Raw genomic sequence first — 23,142 nt, forward strand, 5'->3', positions numbered from 1 at the left:
CTCATGGATAATACAAAGAATAACAATGTTTTTACATGAGTGAGGACAGACAAAGCTTGAGCTGCCTGCTAACATTACCCTAAAACCTCAACTATAATATATACCAGTGTTTAGTTTGCTTTTCCACTATCGGTGTTGCAGTGGAGTGTTGTGCTCTCAGATTCAAGGGTCTGTCACAATGATGACTTTTAGGTCATGAAGGGTTAGAAAATGTCCACAAAAGTCCATGGACATCATAAAATCTAGTGGTTTGGGAGTATTGATGTAAACGTCACACCCACAGACAGTCAATAAAATGGTTGTGTAAATTGCACCTTCAGATTTGAAGATTGCGTGAAATTGCAATCTATACGAGTGAATTTATGGTACGTCACATCATCTAAGATGAAGAGAGTCAGTTATACAGGAGTTTGTTCTGCTGCAGTGATTCTGGGAAATTATGAAAAGACAATAATCATTCTCGTCTAACTTTGGCTCATGTGAATTGCTGTTTTAAGATTTTACAACATTCCAATTTCAAGAAAAGATTTTGGCAAATCATTTATGTGATGATATGAAGCGCGTCAGTTAGATAATCCATCATTTGCTTTAAAATAAATACACAGCTCAGTTCAGCTCCATCCTCCTGAAAATAAAAAGTTTGTCCAGCACTTTTTTTTGTGAAGATGGCATCTCGCTAAACCAACTAAAGAAAATACACTACCTCAAACAAAATGTTACTTGTTTGGATTTAAAATTCCATATATAATTCAGTAGAATGAAGACAGATGTTTATGGTTCATAACTTATGCAAAATAATCATGATAGAACTTGAATTCTTTCAACAGATGAACCCTGGAGCAGACATCATCTGAGCAACTGCTTTCTTTTGCTTATTTTCAGCATGGTATTTACATCATGAAATATAAAATTTGACTTTTCATTTTTAAAATTTCTCCATTGGCTCAAATGTCAGCATGACCCAATGGAGAAAGATTTTTTTTTATTACAAACAAATAAATAAAGTACTTCAGAAAATTTCAAGTTACAGATACCGGTACATGATTCCACAAAGTTGATCGTTCTTGGTGCAAAGGTAAAACATTCAGGTCACCACAAAAAGAACACCCAGAGAGAATAAAGGAAAGACAGGCATTATAATTATTGTTTAATGTCAACTCTTGGACCCAGATCGTGATATGTCATTGCAAATCGCTTCAAAATTCAGAAAACACCCTGAAAGTTCTTTACACATTACCAGCAACAGCAATCTAAATAACTTCTGATCATACCACTTTCCAAACATTGCTGGGCATCAAAAAATCTTGTTTGAGGACTTGAATGATCAGAGTGGCCTCTTAATAAGGAAGTGTTGAATCATCCCACTCCAGCTGTTCTTGCCTGGTGACATTCTGCTGATCTTCCTCATGTTCAGCTTCATCCTCTTCCTCACTTTCCTCCGAATCGGCACTCGTGATATCATCCTCCTCACCTTCTTCCTCTTCCTCGCTCTCTTGTTCACTGTGCTCTTGGCCTTCATAGTTCTGGAATGGAGCCATAAACAGTGGACATTTTAGTGAGATTCGTGAAAACATTCAGCACTTGATGACCCATCAGCATGACCTTGAACATATGTTACTTCATCATAAGTTAACATTTCCAGGTGACGTAACATTTATTCCGCACCTTGTTGATCTACTTTTATTTAATGTAGGGTAGGGTCATCATTCCTAATTTGTGTTGAAGAAAGATTTAAATAAGGTCGAAGGGAAACACATTGGAATTTCACTCCTTTCCCATTTCATACTCATCTTCTGCCACTGATCAGATGCTATCCTCCAATATAAAGCTGAGGGAGTATAGCTACCTTCCCCCATGTCTCTGTCACTATGGCACTTCTGTAGGTCACTAACAGATATGTTGGTGTATCCTGGGAGATTTATTCTCATCGTTGGTTTCTTCCTCCCTATGCCCAGCATTGCCTCTATATTCTACACTTCATGCTAAACACAGTTGGATTTGGAAACCTGAACACAGACAACATCTACTGGTGCCACATATCTACTGCCAATTATAAATAATGAAAGCAAAATTCTAACTTAATGGGAAGGAGGCCAGTGTGGTATGTTTCCTTCAGCTATTGCTTGATTGCAAGAAGCCATTAATTCTAGACAGGAAGTGTGGATATATTGTTGAAATGGTTTCTTCTTTAACCTTTGACTGTTAGTCCAATGCAAACTAGGCATTCAAGCTGAGCCATTGGGAAATAAACCAACTGCATTTTATGTTGGAATGTGTGTGTGCATGTTCTTTATGGTCTGTAACCAGGACCGATAGGTCTCTGCATATTTATAGATCTCCAACGGTGACGGATAGATCTTTAGGCAGTTCAGGCAGGTGTGTCTAACTGGAAAGGATAGATCAGTTTGAGTAAATGTCTGCAAGTTTCCAGCAGAGCTGTTTGGAGTCTATGTCTTAAAAAAAAATCTGGGACGGATTGTTCTTTCCATGTCTGTGCCCATTACTGGATCCTGGCCTCCATATGACACTTTCGGCTGAGAGAAGGATTGGCGACCTCGTGATGTGCAACATTAACCTCAAGAGACATCTAACGTGCCTCTGCAGCAAGTCTAGCTGAATTTCTTTTCTTTTAAACATTGAGTTATTTGACAGCTGTTAGCCGAGGGACAACATTCCAAGCCAAAGGAATTTTCTTAGTCATTATAAAAGTCCATGATTGACACTAAAATTCCCCAAGATAGGTCACTTAGGGTTCAGTTGGTTACAGCTGCCCCACTGAAAATACAGCCATCAGTATAACTACAGTTTGATTCCTATTATCAACAAAGCATTATTCAATTTCCTCCTGAGTTTTCACTTCACTCCTCACGTCAAAGTGTTTCATAGCAAGCATATTAGAGTCACCCACCAACTACTTTGCACAACTAAAAAGATGCTATTAAAGTGGTGGATGTAGCTTGTACTTAATTCCCTATTCTCAGATTTCATAATACACTGTAACCGCGCCAGTCCAGAACTCCCAAATTCATAAACATCTATCATCTGAATTTTTTGATCCCACTACTCTCAGAATCACCACTTGTCCAGAGCTGTGACCAAAATGGAGTTGGACAATGGAGGAAGAAAAATTAGAAACTAGATAGGAATTGAATTTAAAAAACAAAGCCTTTCACGCTGTCAGAATGCTTCTGGGAAAGGAAATTGTTTTTTTAAGTATTATTTATAATTTATTTTTATTGAACGTGTGGACGTATTGGTAGCTCAACTGTGAACTTGTGTTTTCCTACATTTCAGTATACGTGTTTACCCCACCTCCCATCACTTATTTCCTGCCTCAGTCCTCGAGTTTTCAAGCAGACCCAGCATATATAGTAGTTTAAGCAAACCCATTTGAGAAAAGTGCAGTAAAACATATGCTCGCTGCACTAATAAAGACAGGAAAGGCAGAAATCATTTACAGACTAGATAAGGATGCTTCAGTATGAAATTTGTGTATGTCATGGGTGTCTCAACAGTCTACAACACCAAGCATAAAAAACTAGTTAAATTCTGTGCAGAAAGTGACACCCTTAAAGGCATTAGAAAGTGCAGAATACTGCATAGTGCTGAGTCTGTTAACCATGATAATGTGCTGTGTGAATAGTGGAAACACTGCCCAATTCATTCTAGGGAATGATATAGCAGGATCACAGATAGTGGTGATGCCTACTGTGGCTGAACAGCTGATAGAAAATCCAGACACAGAAATTGCAGACAGGCCACCCTGGCATTTTTCTGGATTGTGTTGTGCTGAGATTACAGATAAGTCAAAAGAGGAAGGAATTGCAAGGTCAGGCGACGAGGAGTGAGATCAGGCTTTCCGATACGATCTTGAGCTGACCAAATGAGGAGGAGACCGACAAAATGAAACAGACTGATGTGTTCAATTTAACGGGACTGATTGTAATGAAGCAGGGAGAAGAAGGGTTAATTTCTGAAGTGACTTCCCTATAATTCATCTGGGTAATGAGGAAGTCCTGGAAAATTTAAACAACTGGTTAATTTATCTGCCAGATGGAGTGAATTGAAAGAGTTACTGCAGTCCTATGAATGTATTTGTGAGGATAAATGAGATAGAATAGAAGTATCGATGTATGATGTAGATGTGGGGGTCACAGTTCTGATAAAACATCCATACCAGTAAATCCAGCAAAGTTATCTCAAGGAAGGAAATTGACGATATGCTCCAGAATGACATTACTGAATGGAGTTCCAGTGATTGGAGCTCCCCAATTGTAATGGTGCCAAAGCCAGATAGAAGACAAGATGGAACAAATTTCTAAGTACCAAACAAGCATGGAAATGAGAGTGAATTGCTCCCATTTTTTCAGCGAGAGAAAAATTCAAATCTTATGCCACTTAGCGAAAAGATAAGCGGCAAAGTGTGATTCCTGCCAGTAGGGGGAGTGGATGGAGTCTATTCATGCTGGGATGCCAGCTGCTGATAGCTAGGAGGTGCTATTGCGCAAGTTCTCCCAGGTAAGATTGCCCCCAAGACTTTGTGTGGACTACAGAAGAGTGAATACCATCACCAAGAGAGATTCATTTACTACTCCACATTTGGAAGATTGCATTGAAAAAGTTGAACAGTCAAAATTCATCACGATAATGGACTTGCTACAGGGCTATTGGCATGTACCTTTGACGGAGAGGGCAAAGGGGATCTCCGCATTCATGACACCAAATTTATCAATTCAAAGTGATGCTTTTCGGGATGAAGAACACACCTGCAACCTTTCAGACACTCATGAATAAAATTATACATACAGTATACATCAATGATTTAGTGGTGTTCAGCAAAGCCGGAAAGAACATCTGCAACACTTAAAATAAATGTTTGACCACTTGAAAGGAGTCAATCTCGTCATGAATCTAGCAAAAGGCAAATTTTCTCAACCCAAATTTCATATTTGGGACATATCATGGGACATGGTCAAATTGCCCCACAAGATCTAAAAATACAGGCCATTTGGGATTTTCAGGAAGCAAGAAAAGAGGTTCTAAGATCTCTGGGAATGAACACATTCTATTGCAAGTTCGTGCCAAATTTCAGCAGTTATCATAGCACCACTCAGAGCTCTTAAAGAAGAACAAGTACTTTAACTGGATGGAGGATTGTCAAACGGCATTCAAACATTTAAAACAGTGATGACAACAAAACCAATGTTAGCCAAACCAAATTATGACAAGCATCTTAAACTGGCTGTTGATGCTAGTGACATTGGTTTGAGAGCTGTGTTGTTACAAGAAGGTGAACTTGGCATTGAAAAACCAATCAACAGAAGTATTCCACCATAGAAAAAGAAACATTGGCGTTGTAACTTTTTGAGATTTATGTTGCCAGTAATTGTGCAGAAACAATCACATACACGGATCATAATCCCTTATAATTTCTGGAGAAATTTTAGGATGGAACACCAAGTTATTCAGATGGAGTCTGTTATAACCATTTAAATTAAAAATCATTCATGTGGCCAGGAGAGAAAACTTAATTGCAGACGTTTTATCACAAGTCTAAAAGAGACTTTTGGGAACATTTGGGTGTAAATTCTCTGGGGTATATTTTATTGTCAATGCATGCTCTTAAATTTTTGTAATAGTTGCAGAGATTGAATTGGTAAGAAAAGGCTTGAGAAAAGAAATTGTCTCTCAAGTTAAGACATTTCATTTCTAAGAAGAGGGGACGTGTTAGGAATCTACTTAGCAACAGCGTAACAAGAATTTAAAAAGGCTTGATAGGATGTGATTTACCCAATAGGTAGAAATCTACCCAGTGACAGCAGTAGCCAGCATTCTAAAGGCAAGATGTACTGTACCCAGTTGCAAGATTAGCAGGCATCTCAACAGAATCAGGTGTAACTTATTCTATTAGTAGAAACAGCTTACCTAGATGACCGAGATCAGTGGAATAGACAAGGAAATTGAGTGATGCAGAAAGCCAAGGAAGCCAAAGAATGAAATATCAAAGAGGCTATTTGGTATAATTGCCAGAACCCTCAGAGGGAAGCAGGCAAATTTTATATCCACAGCTCAAGAGGCTTGCAACATTCAACAGCCTGAGAGGCTAGTTTATCTCTAACAACCAGATAGGCCAAAATTGACAGAGAGGCTTGTCCCATCTGACATTTAGAGCCACAGCAGATTTAAGATATTCTCCTCCACATGACACTGTTTTGTATTCTGAACACACAAAAGATGATTTCCCAGATCTGGTCATCTAAGCTGTATTGTATGGTAACTATGAGCTGCATTTGACTTATAAACTTAAAATTGGGTGTTGTTTGGGAAAAGGAGCGTCTCCGTGAGTTCCAGATACATGGGCTGAGAAGTAATCTTAGAGAAATGGTGTATGTTTAACTATTCATACACTTACGTGTCATAGTGTATTATAGTCTTTCTTCTCAAATATTTTCTTCTTTTACTTTAACAAATATTCTATTAATTGTTTACATAAAAGATTGGACTGTTCTCTCACTGGGTTGTATGTTGCTCCTCACATTAATCCAAACAAATACGCATCACTCCAAACCAGTGTTTCAGGTTAGGATACTCTTGAATATAACATCAGTGGGATTCGTAACAAATGTAAATAAAGCCAAGGTAAAGACAGCTGATCTCTTGGGTTATGCCGAGATAATGGAAAGTGGCCTACAAGGGAGTCATTATGACTTGGCTAAATGGTGGGGATAATGCTCCATCTGTGGTGGCATGGTGGCACAGTGATTAGCACTGCTGCCTCACAGCGCCAGGGACACGGGTTCGATTCCTGGCTTGGGTCACTGTCTGTGTGGAATCTGCATGTTCTCCCCGTGTCTGTGTGGGTTTCCTCCGGGTGCTCCAGTTTCCTCCCACAGTCCAAAAGACGTGCTTTTTAGGTGCATTGGCCCTGCTAAAATCCTCCCTTTACCCGAATGGGCACCGGAGCGTGACGACTAGGGGATTTTCACAGTAACTTAATTGCAGTGTTAATGTGAGTCTACTTGTGACACTAATAAGTAAACTTAAAAACTGTACAACAAGTAAAGGATCAGAGATAGCTGAAGCAGGTTTACATCCTATGTCTGTGGATAGTATCAATAGTGAATAAGAAGATAATGTTCCTGAGGAATAGGGGATAAATCTGGCCTCCAGCTTCATTTGCTTTCTAAAGCAATGAAGTATCAAAATCCAGCAAGATGTAAAGCAGTTGCACAGGATCCAAGAGGAATTAATAAGCGAGCAGCCAAAATACATGAGACAAATGATGTTGCAGCAAATGTTTGATGAAGTTGGAAAATCGTGCACAATGTCACTCATCAAGCCCAGTCTCATTAACCAGCATACAGGATGAAACACAGAACTCAGGTTCGATTCCCGGCTTGGGTCACTGTCTGTGTGGAGTTTTCGTGTTCTCCCCGTGTCTGCGTCGGTTTCTCCGGGTGCTCCAGTTTCTTCCCACAGCCTGAAAGACGTGCTGGTTAGGTGCATTGACCCGAACAGGTGCCAGAGCGTGACGACTAGAGGAATTTCACAGTAACTTCATTGCAGTGTTAATGTAAGCCTTACTAATAAATAATTAGGCTAGTAAATAAACTTTAACTTTAATTATTCTCTGATCCAGAAAATTACAAAGATCCAGAAATTCTTTGGCCCCAAGTATTCTTGATTAGCAAAGTTAGAGTATTGAATATTATCAATTACAATAGTTATCATAATAGTTAGCTACATTTTTTTATAATAACAATATTAATATTACTTTATACCAATATATTTCCATTATATAGCTATTGAGCTGTCTTGTGGAATTCCTTGAATTGTTTGGATTCACTATTTTAGATTCAGTTGTATTCCTACCTCAGGAAATCTTTAAAATATCACAGAAACAATCAGCCAAGCATCATGGGGTACCTTCTAAAAAGTCTTCCATCATCCCAGCACCTTGCCTCAGATAAACGGAGATCAGTGCGTCTCTATGTCTTTAAAGTTGTAATGTTGTTTATTTCTTCAGTCCCAAAATGTCCCACATTACTCACCTCCATTGGGTTAACGGTAATGGTCAGTGCAGAGTCATCCCAATCCATTTCATTTTCTTTCCCACTCTCATTTTCCCGGTTAGTGCTCTGGTGGGCTGCTCGAATCCTGAAGACCCCCAGAACAATTATGAAGACTAGGAAACTAATGCACACTACAATGACGATAGTAGCAGCACTGGGAATAACTGGAAGAAAAAGTCAGAATCAAAGGAGACAAAGATTTAAGATTGTGAGCTTCAAGGATTGCCTGCAATCATAAACCAATTTTTGCATTTATTTTGTTATTAGATTGAAAGAGGAGGTAGTCTGCTTTTATGCAGAAACTGCATTTATTATGGAGCAAATCATGAATCTGTGTTGGAAATCCATCAAAATGTGCACATTCTGTGTGATAAATTGCACAAAAGTGTATTGTGTGCTAACATTTAAAATAAGTTGGGTAATTATAAATAATATAATTGGCAATTTTGCAATCTTCATTGCTTGCAATTTTTATACCCACCAAAGCCCCAACTTATTCCAGAAATTTATTATTTGGCAAATGATGCAAATCTGAAAAGTAATCTACTGTACATGCTTTACCTACTTGGTTAGTAAGCAGCTTCTACATCAATGCGATGTGACAGGGTATTGTTCACTTCTGCTATTTCTGTTAGTAGAATTCAGTCATCCAAATAGGAGCTGAACCTCAACGATCCCAATTTAAACTCAACTCTGCGGCTGCCTGATCTTGGCCAGCAAGAGAACCATCAGGGAGATAGATTCTTGAAAGAACTAGCTATTGTAATTAATGCTCCAAATTGTGAAAACATTCTCTTCTTTTTTGTGGTGTCTGGCGCAGGTCATGTCGAAAAAGTGATTATATTAAATCCCCATTTAAAAATAATTGTGCTGTGCAGGAGTGAGGCTTCTGCATGCACAAGAGTGTAAGCAAGGAAAAGTACTGTGTGCACTCAAAAGCGAATGAATGAGAGCATTATGTGAGCATGTGCTTGTGATTGAAATGTTACAATAGTAACTATACTTTAGAAAAATGTACTTAATTAGCTGTGAAGCACTTTGAGATATATATTGCAAATCTTTCTCTTTTGTGTGTGAGTAGCTTTATGCAGAAACACATCTTCAAATTTAGTTACACACTAAATTATAATTATGAAACAATTCTGTGAGAAGACTTGCACACAGCCCATTTTACTGCTTAAAACTGAGGCATTTTGGAGGGCAGTGCAGTACCATTTTGTTGGTGGTTATTTAAGTTAGTTATCTGAAAATTTATATGGGTAATGACTGAATATCACCCCAGTGCAAAGCTAACGGTTTTCCAGGAAAATGTGCTATCAGGAAGGAAGAAGGCAGAAGCACGGGAGAGGGCATAATTTCAAGAGGAGGAAGAGAGGTAAGAGAGTAAGGGAGTCGGCAAAGAAATGAGGAAGGAAAAAAAATGGGCAGAAGGGAGAAAGAGAAACTGGATAAGATGATGGGATGTGCCAGGGGTTTGGACCATGACAAGTTCAGATCGGAGGTTTGAATAAGAGGAGGGAAGAGGGTTGGTGCAGGGTCTGTAAAATGCTCCACTTGGTTGGTTCTGGCATTGTCACTTAGTGCGATGGGTCAAGGATGTCAACGCAATTGCAAGCTCTCTCATGGTTGGGTTGCAGGGATGCAGGTATGGCCAGCTTTGTTCAGGATGACACGGTGGCACAGTGGTTAGCATTGTTGCCTCAGCGCCAGGGACTCAGCTTCATTTTTGGCCTTGGGCGACCGTGTGGAGTTTGCATGTTCTCCCCATGTCTGCATGGGTTTCCTCTGGCTGCTTCAGTTCCTCCCCACCCCTCCCCATAGTCCAAAGGTGTGCAGGTTAGGTGGACTGGCCATGGTAAGTGCACGGAGTTACAGAGATAGGGTGAGGGTGTGGACCTGGTAAAGATGCTCTTTTGGAGAGTCAGTACAGACTCAATGGGCCAAATGGCCTCTGTCTGCACTATAGGAATTCTGTGGTTCTAAAAGAGGCTGCAGACAGGCCAAGAATGAAAAGGAGAGATAGTTTATCACAACTACAGTCACAAAGCATAAGAATACTAGAAACAGAAGCAGGAGTAGACCATTTGCTCCCTCGAACCTCCACTGCCATTCAACAAGATCATAATTGCTCTCCATAATCTCCATAATTGACTTCCTTGCAGATCAAAAATCTGCTCGTCAGCCTTGAATATCTTGAATGATCCAGCCTTTACTGCTCTTTGGGTTAGAAAATTCCCAAGATTAATGACCTTCAGGGAAGAAATTCCTCCTCACTTGCACCTTATATGAGGGCACCCGCTATTCTGAGATTGAGAGATTTGTGACTTTGATTCAATTCTGTGGCAGCAGAGGAAAATCACTGGATGGATTCAAACGTAGACATGCGGAAAGGTGGGCATGGATTTGGGAAGTGACTGAAGGACGCTGGAGAGGACAGAGAAGTTTGATATGTGCAGGTAATTTTGAAGAGGGGTCAAAGGTTGTCGCTTTTGAGGCAAGTTGTGGTGACTGTTGATTTGAAATGAAGGACAGAGGGAACTATGAAATTTATCAGCCAACACAGGAGCCAGGAAGTAGAATTGGCTTGTTAATAGTTTAGTGAGAATAGGATTGCGGGAGCAGGGGGTGGATCTAATGAACAAGGTGAGCTCAGAGAGGGCATGAAGGAGAGAAAATAAACTAAGTGACTGGGAATAAAAATGCAATAATATTTAAGTCAAAATGATTGCAGCATTTTTAAGAGAAATGTTAAAATACTTGTCTCAGAGAAATATTTCAAGTTTATTTTCCAAATGAAATTGGCTGTTTTTGATGTGTCTGTGTATGAAAGAATGCTAGCGGAATTAGATGTAATTATCCCTTTCAGAGAGAATGGAAGTACTCAAATTGGTTTGACTGTTTCACATCTCCATTATGAAGCTGATTTCTACAACAGATCTGTGCACTTATGGCTACAATTTTCCTGCAAGTCTATTTGGGTGTTAAATCTGATGAATGTCTGACATTAATTGGTCCATGTTTCAAACACACAATTTTCTAAAAGCCAAGTTTATATATAGAACTGGTTGCTTGGGGTAGAAGTATCAAAGTTTTTTTCCTCATTGGCCACAGTGCTTCAAATTCCATGTACGAAGCAAAACCCCATGTTCTCAATCATTTGACTATGGCCGGAATTCTCCGATCTCACCCGCGGCTGGGATTCTCCGGTCCCGCAGCAGTGAATGGAATCTTGGCTGAGTGCCAATTTTTCCGTTCTCACTGACAGCAGTGGCGGGGCAAATGAGTTCAGAGAATCCCAGCCCAAATTTCAAATAACTCAACCAGGAAGATGGATGTGATCAGAGTTAGGATTAATTCACCAATTAGGCAACAGTGCTAAAAACAAACGCATCCTTTACAACTTTAAACTCATCAAATTAAAACAGGACAAACTAGTGAAAGGGAAACAAAAATTTCCTCAGCTGAAAGGGGCTGCTTTCAAAGGTTTAGGGTGGCAAGTGTTTCAAGGGCTGCCGCGGCTTTGGGGTTAACAGATCCAGATTTCCTCTGATACTGTAGATGTAATTGTCTAATTTTCTTAGGCATCCAGCCGTTCTCCTATTTCTATACCAACAACTGTTCTTACTGAGGTAGATCTGATTATCAGAATTTCAAATGGTCCAAATCCAAATCTAAAATGCCAATTAATATATTTATTCCGAGCACGTGTTCATGTTGTTGCAAAATTCAACAGAGGATCTTTTTAGAAGCTTTTAAATATTAATATTTTCCTATCTTCCAACTTAATGACATTCACTGCTCTTTGTTCTTTTGTTCTTTGTTTAAGGAAACACTTTTATTACCTGAGTTATGAGCAGCATTGAGGTTGTGACCTGGAAGATCGGGCAGCGAATGATGGATTGACTGCAGGAACTGGGGTTGAACCACCGCATGATTAACATGGTCCATAAGATTAATGTTGTGCAGAACGTTCACCTAGACAAACGAAACTAAGGTGGTCAATAATCATCCTGTCAAATTAAATCAATTTTCACAGTCCTGTACCGGTGACAGTCTAAGTGCATTACTGCTCACCAAGTAAATTACATGCAGCATTCATGTATTGAGCAGCCTTTCTATGTGACCTTAATACATCAGCTATCTCAATGTCTATACACCATTTGTCTTTTTCTCACCTCTAAATTGAATTCATTGCTTGTGTAGCGTCCATTGAGCTCTGAGCATGTCAGCCTAAACTTTCGACCAAAAATGGATGCAGTATCCCAGTTACGGTAACGGAGTTTGCGAAGAACATGTTCATAGTTTGCCATGGTGTCCACACCTATTGAGGAAGAAACAAGATGACACCACCATCATGTGGAAAACAGTATCCATAATGTGAATAATCACTGTTCATACAAGTGCCCATTGATATTTCTCAAAATGATCCTTGTTAAAAAATAACAATCTTCAATTCGAAGAGCACCACATATTTTATAATATTTCATACAACATTCTTCAAAAAAAAAGTTCAGTTCTAAAACAACAATACTGATGCAATTCTTTGGGTTGTTAGAATAACACAACTTTTTTCATCGTAACAGGAATTAAAACCTACTATTGTATAATGTCAATTGCCACAATCCAATTACGTTTCATACAGTTTGATGCAGATTTCAGTGCAAGCATTCCTTCTCGATCTTTACAGATATTCTGGTCTATTACAAAAGAAAAAGCCAGAAATTTGCTATCTCTATCGGCATATTTTCAATACAGCAACCTGGGGGTGATTGGATCACTTTCTGATGTTAACAAACATTGCAGTCAACCTGATTGATAAAGGCACAAATTCAATTTGCTTCATAGTCAACTGGGTGCATTACTATTACTCTGCATGAAAGAAAATGAAATTACCATAAATGGACATTCCAGCTGTGGAATTTGTGAACTCCAGATGTTTCCCATGCAACTCAATTGGCTCCAGTTCCAGGCACTCCTCTTCAGAATTTAGCTCATCCCCAACGATCAAAATGTCACAGTAATCCAGGTTGTGCACAATCTCTTCTGGTTTACCGAAACGATGGACTACATAAAGGATTTTACAAAATGCTGGTGAATATGAAGGAACCCAATATCAAATTTGTGTAGAAATACAACTCTTATTGACAAGGAAAGGATTACTATAAATCATTCCACTCCTAAATTGCAACGGCTCATCGCAGATACAGCTGTGGTTCAAGTATCCGGCTTCCAGCCAGAAGGTCCCAAATACAAATCCCAGTCTTGCTCATCAAATTTGTTTTGTTCAGTTGGGTGATTTTTGTCATTTCTTATCCAGGCTGGCTAGATGGAATTTGAGACTGAAATATATCCTCTTGGGGAGAAGAAAAGTCTATATTATCTCCCTGCCAGATTGGAGTTTAGAGAGGTGTTGAAGGCAGCCACGGTTCATAGCTCAAGTTACGACCCTTCCCATCTATTGCACATGTTAAGTGCACAAAACCTCCAGTTACCACCACAGTTTGGTAAATTCTGGTTCTTGGATGTCAAATACTTCCATCACAAAAATACAAATGTGTAAAGTAGTTTTTTTCTAAAATAATACTGAAATGGGTTGTTGAGACACTGCAAAGGAATCTATTGCTTCCAATAGGGAGGTCAGACTGGAGCCAAGGATGACATTAACAGCATTGTAATCAACTTCTTTCTTGATTCAAATGTCCCAACACAGAACATCACAAATGAGAGGTGATTTTTTTAACCCTATCTGCTTATCAAAAATCAAGCGAGTGGACCATTAAGGGAGTTAGAAAGAAAATTAAGAAATCGGACCTCAAAGGTAGTGATCTCAGGATTACTATCGGTGCCATGTGCTAATCAGAGTAGAAATGACAGGATATATTGGATGAATACGTGGCTGAAGAGCTGGTGTCAGGGGCAGGGTTTCAGATTCCTGCGGCATTGGGACTGGTTCTGGGGGAGGTGGAGCCTGTACAAATTGCATGAATTATACCTGGGCAGGACTGGGACTGATGTCCTCGGGGAACTGATCTCTAGAGCAGTTGGGGAGGGTTTCAACTAATATGCCAGGGGGATGGGAAACTATATAAGGAGTCAGAGAAGGAGGGAGCAAGGACAAAAATAAAGAGTAGAAAAGGGAATAAGAAAAGTGATAGGCAGAGAAACCAAGGACAAAACTCAAACAGGGCTACAGAGAAAAATACTGGGAGACAAACAATGTTAAAAAGACAAGCTTAAAGGCTCTGTGCCTTAATACGCGGAGCATTTGCAATAAAGTCGATGAACTAATCGCGCAGATAGATATAAACAGGTACGATATAATTGGGATTATGGAGACATGGCTGTGGGGTGATTCCAAGATCACAAGGCAGAATGAAGTGTTCAACTATGTAGCACATTTACAAATCAAATCATTGTAGCATTGGGCTACCTGGAGACCTAGTTCCAATTATGATTCTTAGCAAGCATTTTATTGCGTTACATACTTAAAATTAAGGCCAGAACTTTACACTCCTCCACTCCAGCAGTTTTGAGGATGGGGGATGTGGTGGGAGAATGAAGTTGGAAGTTGCACAGATGGGATTCCCTCCGGGAAGTCACCCGTCCCAACCTGGAAATGATTTTATGTTAGGGTGGGCAGGACCTCTTACTGGAACACCGCCCTTGTCCCAGTTAAGGCCCTTAAGTGGCCTCAGTTTTTATGCTAGTGGACATCTAATAGATGAATGGGGGGAACACCGTGAAAATAAATTAATCTCAGGCGAAAACCCCCTTCCAACTGGGGGCTCCCTCCCCCCAGAGTCTCGTGACCTTTGTGTCTCTCTCCCTCCCCCAACCTATCACCTGACACCCCGATCACCCCCCCTCCCCCACCCACCCCCCAGTCCGGTGACCTCCCCAAGTCTTCCCTAGGCCCCACACCTCATTGACCCTGCCACCTACCTTTCGTACGGTTTCTGGCACTTTGTTCCAGACAGCTACCAGCTGTATCTCTCCCGGCCACTATAACGTCCTTCCTGGAATTTCTGCAGAGCCTCTGGCCAATCTAATTGGCCGGCAGCTCTCCAAGGTCGGAGGAAATCCTGCCTTCTGTCAATTAATGTTATTCCGAGCGTGAAATGCCATTGGGTCTGGTGGAGTCAGTGGGAGTGCTTTCCCCATCAACTCTTAGGATGGTGGACAGCGAGTGCCTGCCATCCTAAAAATTTAGCCCTAAGTCTTCAATTAATCAAGACTCAAATCTGGATAGGATATATAAATCTCTCTATGAAGCTGATCCTATCACAAAACATGGTATTACCAGGGATGAATCTCTCAAAATACTATGAGAAATGTTTACCTCAGGCCGATTGTGATTAAATTGATTGGAATTCTTAAGATCAGGGCTGTTATAATCAGAATTGCATCTAATAAAATCAGGCCTAGTATTTCAAGATATTTCACTTGGCATCATTTTGCTGCCTGCTTTGTATTTCCAGTTAATTTCCTCACACTGTTGGATGCCGTTTTTTTAAGCACAATTCTCATTCTAAATTATGCAAGTAACCAACCTTTGCCATCTTCGTTTTGGCCTCTTCTGATTGTGCTGATGATTCTGAGGCCTGGAAATAGTATCACACCTCTGTTGTTTTCAAATTCAGATGCTGGTCTGGAGAAATGGTCCAACCCACTAATTGTAATCTTTGGTTCAACAGGCTGAAGCACCACAATATATGCATCGATGTCTGAGATACTGATACAAGTGTCCTCACCAAAACACCTTTAGAGAAATAAGACAGTACAGTGTAACATTCACTACAAAGATCTAAAGCCAGTTTCCATTCAGGAAGTTGGTCATTTCTAATGCACGGTTGCTTGAGATTGCGCTCGGGATCTTGAGATCAAATTCTTACCAATTTTCAAAGTTATTAGGCTGGGGTCTTCCATATTTCAACTGATCTTCCAATTCTGCCAACCTGAGCTTCTATTCACAGGTTTCTGCAATTTTCTATCTCCAGGATGATGAAAATGGGAAACATAGCTAAATTTTATTGTTTTAATGGAGCTTGACTTCTGAAGACACTCACATCCCTTCTCAAAGGAATAGTCACATTGTAGAGGAAATGCTAAGCTGATAGTTGTTGGCTTAGTTGCTGAAAGCTAAAAGGAGGCCCCCAGTATGTCGTTCTTGGAAGGTTCAGAATCTTCACACCTGAAATCAAAGGCCAGAGCAGCTGTGCTGACAATGGATGGACTGTTAGTCTCCATGTTCCAAAGGGGTATCAGGAATTTCAGTTTTTGTAAATGACTGTACTTTAAACAACTCTATCTTTGAATTAAAAACACAGAGCTGGGGTCTAGAGGGTAGTTAATTGACATTTCTATTTGAATGCAAAGCCCAATTAAAATACATTGCCATGGAGATGGGCTTTAAGGAAAAGTCTGTAGGAAGCCATTTGGGTTGGTTTGGATTGCAGGTTTTCTTAAAAACGTCACTGAATCTCATGGACAGGTCTGTCTGCAAGAATCAGAGAGAGAGAGAGAGAGACAGCAGAGAGCGAGAGGCAGCAAGTCTCTGTTGTCCACCACACAGAATGTGGGTAAGAGCTTGCATTTTGAATAAGAGCCTTAATTCATGAGAGATTAAATGAAGCAGAAAGATTTGCTTGGCTTTGGTTAGAGGGAGGGATCTCCAATTTGTTCCTCAGCATGAAAATTAATTTAGGAAGTAGAATTAATTTGGGAAAAGTAAAATGGAATTGGGAATAAATTTGCTGATTCCTGGAGAATGAAGTGCTCACTTAAGGGACGGAGTAAAAATGTAACCATGACAGCGGGATTCTGGGCTGTTGTAAAAGTTAAAGTGATCTTTACTGTAGTTTGGAGTATAAGTTGCCCACTGAAAGAGTGTTTAGATAATGATGTTTTTAGTTTGTCACAGTAAAAGTCTTAAAACTTGAAATACTGCCATGTGATCCTTTCACTCATTCCCTGGAAGTTTGAATTTCTTCTATGTCTCCACAGAAATTGTATTGATTACTGCACAAATATAAACCAAATGATGCTGGGGGTACATATCACAAATTCAAATAGTAAATGATTTATGGAGACTAAACTCATTGGCGTTTTTGTAGAAAATAAAGTGGAAGCACCATTGGGCACTTTGTTTATACTTGACAGTCTCAAGATCCCAAAATGTGGCAATGTCATGGTGCATAATAAATATTAAAATGCTACTTTTTAGCACTTAGCCCTCAAGGGGTTAAATTAACAGGGCAGTTGAAACTGTAAGCGGAAATTAAGTTTTGAACAGGACCTCTGAACCAATGTACCTGTGACAGTGAAGATTGATACTCTTATTATCATTCAAACTCAGTGCTGCAACAACAACTCTATTCATTGAATTCAGCAGAGTTCACTTCCATATTAAGACTAGCGGATTCTACTCTTAGCAGAGGCAGTCAGCTTAGCTCAAAGCTGACATTGGAGTCAGGCTTTTAAAACAGAAATCTTCAAAATCTAGAAGCAGTCATGCAAACAAAGGGCTAAGGGAAGAATGGAATGCAGAAGAACGGAGTTGGAAATTTTACTTCAACTCAAGGAAGATTCACTGAAGTGAATCAGGTTGTTCTATTTGTTAATTCTTTTATAATACTTATAATATTTATTTTATCAATAAATTGTATTGATGAAACTAGGTGAATTGATTATAACTGCTGTTCTACTTATTCAACTTTGGCAAATCAAGCAGTTTAATGTGTGATATTGTTAAAAAAACGTGAACATAACTGGTTCGGGTGAAGGCCGAGGACATTTTCCGGAGGGTCCAAGTGTTCCAGCACATGCACAGAGTTTAAGAAAGTGATAAGATGCTCTATTCAAGATTGTTTATTTTCCAGTAAAAAGGGCTTGGCCATCTGGGACATCGGGAATGCGCCTGCATGGCGTGCAAATAATGATAATGGGACCAAAGCTTGGCACCATAACTCGAGGAATCCCGGGATAGAGAGGGGACCGAGAGATTGAAACCATCAGTATGAACCACTGGGAGGAAGTCGCTGGCAAGAGGAGCAAAGAAAGATGCTCAAGCAGCAAAGTTGTTGCTGTTGGCGGGCTCCAAGTAGTGAGGGCCTGGGAGAAGCTCTGGAAAGCTGAAAAGACACCATAAGGTTCCTAATTCCGTGCTCTGGGCCATTGGGGAAAATGCATATTTTTGGAGTTGTGGTGTTCTGTTTGGCATGGCAGAGCAGCTGGAGTTGTGCGGGTGAGTCCGTGCTCGGAGTGCAGCCTTCAGGAAGCCAATGGACCATAGTCTCAGGAGAAGAGATTAAACCATCAAGATATAAACCATCAGGTGGTGAGCAGTCGTTGAGGCTGTCTAAGTCAGGACACCTTTTGGAAGGCATTCAGCAGCTCGATCTCATAAAGTGACAACTGGAAATCCCTCATGAGGGTGACAATAGTTGTACTGAAATTGTCTAAAACATTGTTCATTCTTACATCTGGGTAGGCTGCTGAGAAATCCAAATCTAGGTCACAACTACCATTTGTTGTCTACTAATTACTAAGACAACAAAGCTACCAGCTTCCAAGATTTTTAACAAAATAAACTTTACAAAAGTCAGAAAAGTAAAACAATTTACAATATCTATCTTTAATACGCACCTTGACAAATACATGAATAGGTAGGGAATAGAGGGATACGGACCGCCTAGAGGTAAAAGGTCTTTAGTTTAGAAAGGCGTCATGTGTCGATGCAGGCTTGGTGGGCCGAAGGGCCTGTTCCAGTGCTGTACTGTTCTTTGTTTATACTCTAGCTTTCAAAATTAACATGAGATAAATGTGAATTAAGAGGCAAAGTTTTATTGATATAATTTAAGTCGTCTACTTAGTGATCTACCATTTGCCTCTTAATTCACACGTACCTCATGTTAATTCTGAAAGATGGAGTGATTGAAGAAATACATGCGACAAAGGCAAGATGTATCTGGTCCAAATTACAAGGGGATGCTGTTGTTAAATCCTTGCAATTCACATTGTATAAGCACATGAAGGGCTGTGTGAGTCAACTCCATGCAAGTAAAGCACTGAGACACTGATAAGAGTAATTTATGCTACTGAACCCAATAAGATATTTAAAGTTGACACAAATTTGAAAATTCATACTGATCATTGAGTAAACCAAACCACAGTGGTTAGCACTGCTGCCTCACAGCTCCAGGGACCCAGATTCAATTCTCGGCTTGGGTCACTGTCTATGCTGAGTCTGCACGTTATCCCCGTGTCTGTGTGGGTTTCCTCTGGGTGCTCCGGTTTCCTCCCATAATCCTAAAGACGTGCTGGTTAGGTACATTGGCCATGCTAAATTCTCTCCCACAGTGTACCCAAACAGGCGCCGGAGTGTGGTGACTAGGGGATTTTCACAGTGACTTCATTGCAGTGTTAATGTAAGCCTACTTGTGACACTAACAAATAAAATGAATAAATAAATTATTTTCACAATCTATTTTTGAAAACTGTATAAACAAAAAATGTTCTTACATACTTGGGGAAAAAAATTACACTGTACTGCATTTTGGATTTACCCTGACTGAAGTTAACCATGAATGCAAACACAGGACATTTCACAAGATAACCTACTGAACTTTGGTGGAAATTGTGTAGCGCCGAATTCCAGGAGTTGGAAACTGCCGTGAGTTAATGTACGCTACCAACTGCATGGCTCGATTTACGGTGTCAATGTCGTCTCCTTCAATAACCAAGACTGACTGGGCAGGATTGAAGTGAAACTACAAAAAAAAACAGATGATGTTGGATACTCAGTTTGATCAAAACTGTGAAAGACTTCCATGAAATTAGACTTCCACTTGTAACAAAATTATCCATAGCACAAGATTTCACCCATAAGTTCCATGTGAATTTTGAATGAATCTATTTAGCACGGTAAAATAAACTGATCATGGTGCTTAAGCCACAGATGCGAGCATATTTTGAAGTTTGGCATGCCAGACAAAAATGCATTTTAAATGCAAATTAATTTAAAATCAAATTACTTGTCAATTACATTAATGCAATGTGAATCTTTTAGTGCCATTAGCATTCATTTGTATCAAGTTCATTGTACACTGTAACCTTTAGTGATTGGTGACGTAAGTAATGGAAAATCGTCTATCAGGAGAGATACCAGCCACTGTAATCCCTCACCTTGATTTCTTTGCCAAGACTCTCCAAGGAATTAATATCTAAGCCTTCCTTGCATGTCTGCAAGCAGGAGATAACTTTCCGGCTCTCGATCTTGCCTGGACGTATAGATAAACCAGCAAGACTACCATGGAAAAACTGGGCAAATCGAGGTTTTACAATTTCACCACCTGAAAGATAAATTTAAGAAAAATCAATGTCTATAAAATGTAAGTACAGCAGGAACTCCATCATACTTAATAGCATATGTCCTACTGTCCTTGCCATACATAAACAAGCAGCAAGATATTGGTGTTAGAAGGGGATAATTTATACCATACCTAAAAATCGCAGTCTTGAACTTCTGTTTACAACAGAAAAGTGCTTCTTGCCAATTAGTCACTACGTCAAGTTTTACATGAAGTACATTTCTTTTCAATGCATTTTCTTCAGCCCTTACTTCAACAACCTGAATTGTTGTTACACAGAACAGTTCCCAGTTAAACGTAGTTTGGGCATTGCCAGTGATTTCTGTGGAATTATGATTCTTTTTTTAAATTATTGAAACAGCGATAGCTGGTTATTTCTGTGTAGTAAGCCTACACTTCTATTTGCTTTCCTGAAACGTACAACTTTAAGTGAAACAACTTTGAGTGAATCAGCTTTTCACATCACAACCAATGTGCAAAGGCTGTTATGTTCTGTGGGACATTTCTGGTCAGAGATTTATTAAAACTTGTGAACTGAAGCACTGTACGTTCCTAAATTCCTATTTTCATAAATGAAATAACTTTTAAAATACAATAAATTTTAAATAAAATTACCTCTCATTTGCTGCCTCTTTCCATTCACCGATTCTTGTTGCTTGCCTGTCGCACTTGTTTCTTTCCCTGCCCAACTCTCCCATTTGCCTCTTCATCTCCTGAACCCTCACTGTGAACGAGGGGTCAGGAGTGGGAAAGTGAGAGGGAGGAAGTGAGTGAGGGAGTGAGAGGAACTGTGAGTGTGGGGGAAGGAAGTGGTAAAAGTGGGAGAGTCAGTGAAAGATATTCGGGGAGTGGGAGGGCCGACTCCAAAATGATGCTCATTAGATCATGTTTGCTGTCACTTGCAGTGCGAAGTAAAGCTAACGCGAATATCCCAATGCTAAGTGTGCATACAGGCCTAACTATATTTGTGACGCCACAGCAAAATGATGCGGAATGAGGCCACTTAAAACTGAGGACTTACTGTATTAGCAAATAATGCAATGTCTGAATTGCAAATTGGAAACATATACTCTGCTTCATTTCAACAAATAAACTCTATTAAAGCAATTTGAATCAGTCCTGCTACGCATGTGGTGCGGAAGCATATTCTTAATACATATATATCAGGAAGTATAACTGAGCACTGCACAAGCTGCACCTGGATCTAAAAGTCTATTGTTCCCTGGTTGAAGTCACACTCCAGAGACTAGAGTACATAAATTAGGCTGAAATAGTATCAAGGGAGCGCTGCATTGCTGGAGCTGCTGGCATGCAGATGAGAAACCTAAGATCCTATCCATTATCTCAAGTGCACATAAACGATACCATCGCACCACTCAAAGAGGAGCCGGGGAGTTTTTTCAGTGCCCTGACTAACAAAGATTCCTCAAGCACTCTATTAATAACAGTTCAAGTCGTCATTTATCTCGTTGTATCTGCGAAACATTGCGGCTGTAATTCTCCGACGTTGAGCGCACGTGCCACCACGGGAACGGAGAATTTGGCACTCAGCCAAAACTTCATTCACAGCAGCAGGACCGGAGAATCCCAGCCATGGGCGAGGTTGGAGAATTCTGGCCTGCTGGTGCAAATATTTTTTTATATTCATTCGTGGCTAGCATTTATTGCAACATGCCTATTTGCCCTTGTTCAGAGGGCAGTTGAGAGTCAACCACATGCTGTGACTCTGGTGTCACATGCAGGCCAGACCGGGGAAGGACATTAGTATTCCTTCCCTGGGGGACATTAGTGATCCAGATAGGTTTTTCCAACAATCGACAATGGTTTCACGGTCATCAGTAGATTCTTAATTCCAGATATTTTTTATTGAATTCAAATTTCCTCCATCTGTCGGGGTGGGATTTGAACCCGGATCCCCAGAACATTAACTGAGTTTCTGGATTAATTGTCCAGTGATAATACCATCAGGCCATTGCCTCCTCTTGCTCTCAGGATTCCCCAGCAGTGGCTATATTTCAAAAGTACTTCATAGAGCATGTGGTACATTAGGACATCCAGAGAGCACAAAAAGCACTATAATAATGCAAACTCTTCAATTTTGATCCAAAGAATCAGACAGGAGGCTTGACTTGTTTTGTACTCCTTCATGATTATTCACAATTATTCTTTATCTGAATTTTTATTGAACTGATAGATTTTCAGCTGTATTCATACCAAAAGCTATTTTTAATAAATATAAATGTACAAAAGTGAAACTTTGATTTTCAAATACTCAAATTGAAGTTCGACATTTTTAACTATTTTGGCTTTCTGAAACACAACAAATGAAAGAATTGTAGGCCGGGATTCTCCCAAAAACAAAATAAGTGCCCAACGGGCAGGAAAACAAGAGTATTTCTTGCCTGTTTTTGGGCATACTTACCAGAACGAATCTCCAACACTCTGCAATGCAAAGTACCCCAGCGTGATTCCCTCTAGGGCGTAGCCTATTCCCACCTGAGAGGCCAGCAGCATTGCACTGAGTGGGCCACTGCGCATGTGCTGGTCTATCAACATGGAGATTGGTGCATGCGCAGTGGTCCTCCATTGCCAGCCTCTGATTACTGGCCAGCCTCACAATCCCCCAGTCCTGATCGCTGGCCTACTGGACCTCTCCGGGCCAGCCCCGATCTCTCTCCCCACCTCCAATCTCCACCCCCAGC

At 40.1% G+C, this 23,142-nt stretch overlaps 1 protein-coding gene across 1 annotated transcript in view; it reads right to left on the minus strand.

The window, feature by feature from the left end:
• Positions 1-1,337: 1,337 nt before the first annotated feature.
• clstn2a (calsyntenin 2a) overlaps positions 1,338-23,142 on the minus strand; it is a 253,987-nt gene continuing 232,182 nt past the window's right edge. The window contains exons 11-18 of the mRNA XM_078210106.1: positions 20,256-20,422; positions 19,692-19,840; positions 15,623-15,831; positions 12,966-13,136; positions 12,248-12,393; positions 11,915-12,047; positions 8,052-8,236; positions 1,338-1,523 (exon numbers count right to left, since the gene is read on the minus strand). Coding sequence (XP_078066232.1) covers positions 1,338-1,523; positions 8,052-8,236; positions 11,915-12,047; positions 12,248-12,393; positions 12,966-13,136; positions 15,623-15,831; positions 19,692-19,840; positions 20,256-20,422 — 1,346 coding nt within the window. The remainder of the gene's footprint in view (positions 1,524-8,051; positions 8,237-11,914; positions 12,048-12,247; positions 12,394-12,965; positions 13,137-15,622; positions 15,832-19,691; positions 19,841-20,255; positions 20,423-23,142) is intronic.

This window comes from Mustelus asterias, chromosome 3, assembly GCF_964213995.1.
Source record: "Mustelus asterias chromosome 3, sMusAst1.hap1.1, whole genome shotgun sequence".
Lineage (NCBI taxonomy): Eukaryota > Metazoa > Chordata > Chondrichthyes > Carcharhiniformes > Triakidae > Mustelus > Mustelus asterias.